The sequence below is a fragment of the Limulus polyphemus genome, unplaced genomic scaffold, assembly GCF_000517525.1.
Source record: "Limulus polyphemus unplaced genomic scaffold, Limulus_polyphemus-2.1.2 Scaffold11997, whole genome shotgun sequence".
NCBI classification, from domain to species: Eukaryota; Metazoa; Arthropoda; class Merostomata; order Xiphosura; family Limulidae; genus Limulus; species Limulus polyphemus.
The window spans coordinates 1792-4808 of record NW_013677607.1 but is presented as its reverse complement, the minus strand read 5'-3'; the positions used below and the strand labels follow the sequence as shown (position 1 = coordinate 4808).

General features: G+C 34.9%; 1 protein-coding gene across 2 annotated transcripts in view; it reads left to right on the top strand.

The window, feature by feature from the left end:
* The window catches only part of LOC106476892 (hepatocyte growth factor-regulated tyrosine kinase substrate-like), an 8439-nt gene extending 5912 nt beyond the window's left edge, over window positions 1-2527 (top strand). Inside the window, exons 2-3 of one of the 2 annotated variants that reach the window (XM_022380630.1) lie at window positions 209-501; window positions 1545-2527. In XM_022380630.1, coding sequence (XP_022236338.1) covers window positions 243-501; window positions 1545-1843 — 558 coding nt within the window. In that variant the 5' untranslated portion in view covers window positions 209-242 and the 3' untranslated portion in view covers window positions 1844-2527. The remainder of the gene's footprint in view (window positions 1-208; window positions 502-1544) is intronic. The other variant, XM_013937509.2, reaches the window with a different exon arrangement.
* The last annotated feature ends 490 nt before the right edge of the window (window positions 2528-3017 follow it).

Genomic DNA, 3017 nt, shown 5'->3' with positions numbered 1-3017 from the left:
ACATTTTAAAGAAAGATTTTTAGATAATTTTGGCTTTTTATACAAAATTTTGTATCAATTAAAGAGTATTATTTTTGTTGTTGTTGAGTTAAGATGTCTTTATCCTTCAGACTATTATACTTTATTAAATATTCATCTTTTTTTTCCTGTAACTCAAAAAAATAAAACTTATTTTACAAATGACAAGACACACAATGTTGAAACGGTTACAGGAATATCTACAATTTCAACGAGAAATTGCTATGCAAAGAATGCAGGAACAGGAGCGGGAGATGCAGATACGACAAGAGCAACAGAAACAACAGTATCAAACTATGATCCCTGGGCCTCCCGGTGTTTACCATCCACCCCAGGTACCCTACCTTCCTGCACCTGGATATCCCGTTCAGCAATCGGCAGACGGCTCCCCAGGTCATGTACAGTACCCTGGTCAGTATGGACAACCACCTATGGGTCCTGGCCCTGGACAACAACCTGTTTATCCACCGTATAATATTCAGAGTAAGTTTTTCTTTGAATACACACACACCATTTTTTGTTTTTTTTTCAGTTATGGGCACAATATACAAGTGGCAATCAATCCTGTTGATGGAGCTGCTAGCTGACTGAATCCTGATCTGATGTTTAGCAAGGTTTAAAATTCCAATTCTTAACTAGCTGGTACCATTTTATAAGTGAGGAAATTTTGGTGAAAATCTTTGAAATGAGGTTAATGTGGCTATTACACTGAAATAGGCAAGTAATAATTAGTTGGACTGAGAAAAAAAAACACTTTAAAACATTGGTCAGTTGTTAAACTGATTAGTTTACTTTGCTAAAAGTGGCAGTACCTCACAGGGCCCCGATGTTTGTACAGCTAAATAATATAATCATGCAGTGAACAGTTTGAATTTATACACCATAAAAGTACTGATTAGCCAATAATCATTCTGAAAAAAAAAAAAAATATGCATTGCTTGTGGGGAAAAAAAAGTTGTAATTATGCAACAGTTACTTGAAGTAAAAATAGCTTCAAACAGTAACAGTCAGATTTAATCAAAGTAAATCCATCAACAGTGGTTTACATTTATTTTTTGATGGGCTATTTAACAGACTGTTATAAACCTGATCTAAGCCTAACTTTACTAAATCTACAAATTAAGGTTTCATTAGTTATTCCCAGGTACATCATCCATGTAATAAGTTGTTTACTTTACTTCTAGGTTTGCCTGGTTCCCAGGTACATCATCCATGTAGTAAGTTGTTTACTTTACTTCTAGGTATGCCTGGTTCCCAGGTACATCATCCATGTAGTAAGTTGTTTACTTTACTTCTAGGTATGCCTGGTTCCCAGGTACATCATCCATGTAATAAGTTGTTTACTTTACTTCTAGGAATGCCTGGTTCCCAGGTACATCATCCATGTAATAAGTTGTTTACTTTACTTCTAGGTATGCCTGGTTCCCAAGTACATCATCCATGTAATAAGTTGTTTACTTTACTTCTAGGTATGCCTGGTTCCCAGGTACATCATCCATGTAGTAAGTTGTTTACTTTACTTCTAGGTATGCCTGGTTCCCAGGTACATCATCCATATTCTGCTCCTCCAGTTTTACCAACACCTGCCCCTGTCTCTCAGCCTGTCCCACCAACTTGTTTGGGTTCTCTACCGGCAGGAGTTAGGGGTCCTCCTAACCATCAAGTTGTGCAGGTAGTCCAACCAATGCATGTGCCCTCACCTGCAACTAATCACACCATGCCCCAGCAACTTCAAGGAGTTTCTACAGCTTCGGTGATGGGAACTCACCAGATGGTGCTACCAACAGAGCAGCCAGCTGAAGCTGAATTAATTAGTTTTGATTAAAAATGTTAGGCATTTTGGGAGCATTTTCAATTAAATTCATATATATATATATATATTTTAAAATATAATAAGTTTCTGAAAGAATATGTATGAAGCATCGATCTAGATCTGACCTACTGGGAATTTGTAAGCTTATTTTAACATGTATATATGTTTATTTAGTTTCTTGTAATATCTTTATATATATTTTTTTTCTTCTCATTAAGCCACGTTACATAAAAATTGTAACTAAGATACCTTTGGTTCTCTCAGTTAAAAAAATTCTTTGTAAACCCATGCAAGTGTTTGTATTCAACTATGGTGAACCAGATGTGATGAAGCTTTGTTTACTTGTTACTAGAGGGCGCATGCATCGTTATTTATGTATTATAGGATTGAAGTATTTCGAATATTGAAATGTTGAAGTTCAATCAGACAGTTTTCAGAATTTTTTATTTCCTAATCCTATAAAAAAATTACCAGACCTCTCAGTGAAACCCATAAAAAAATACATTTGAAGGTAGACCTTTATTTTTTAATCAAAAATGTTGTCACAAAATTTTCAGTACTGTAGTCATGACATTACCATAACTATCTGGAATGGATATATGTAATGACTTTGTAGCATTTTTGATGTGGAGAATAATTCAGACTTGATTATTGGAATTATTAAAATTTGGGTGGTAAAACCTGTCATCCTGTGAATAGTGATTGATTTCTTTGTGGATATTTTACAAACGAGAATACAAAATAACATTTATTGTTAGTCAAATGTAAGTTATTTGTATATTTTGGTTTACAGAACCACAAGTATTCTGTAAATGTTACCCTCCACCCACCCCTACAAAATACCAAGTATTCTGTAAATGTTACTCTTCACACACCCCCTACAAAATACCAAATATTCTGTAAATGTTACTCTCCACCCACTCCTACAAAATACCAAATATTCTGTAAATGTTACTCTTCACACACCCCTACAAAATATCAAATATTCTGTAAATGTTACCCTCCACCCACCCCTACAAAATATCAAATATTCTGTAAATGTTACTCTCCACACCCTTACAAAATATCAAATATTCTGTAAATGTTACCCTCCACCCACCCCTACAAAATATCAAATATTCTGTAAATGTTACCCTCCACCCACCCCTACAAAATATCAAATATTCTGTAAATGTTACCCTCCACC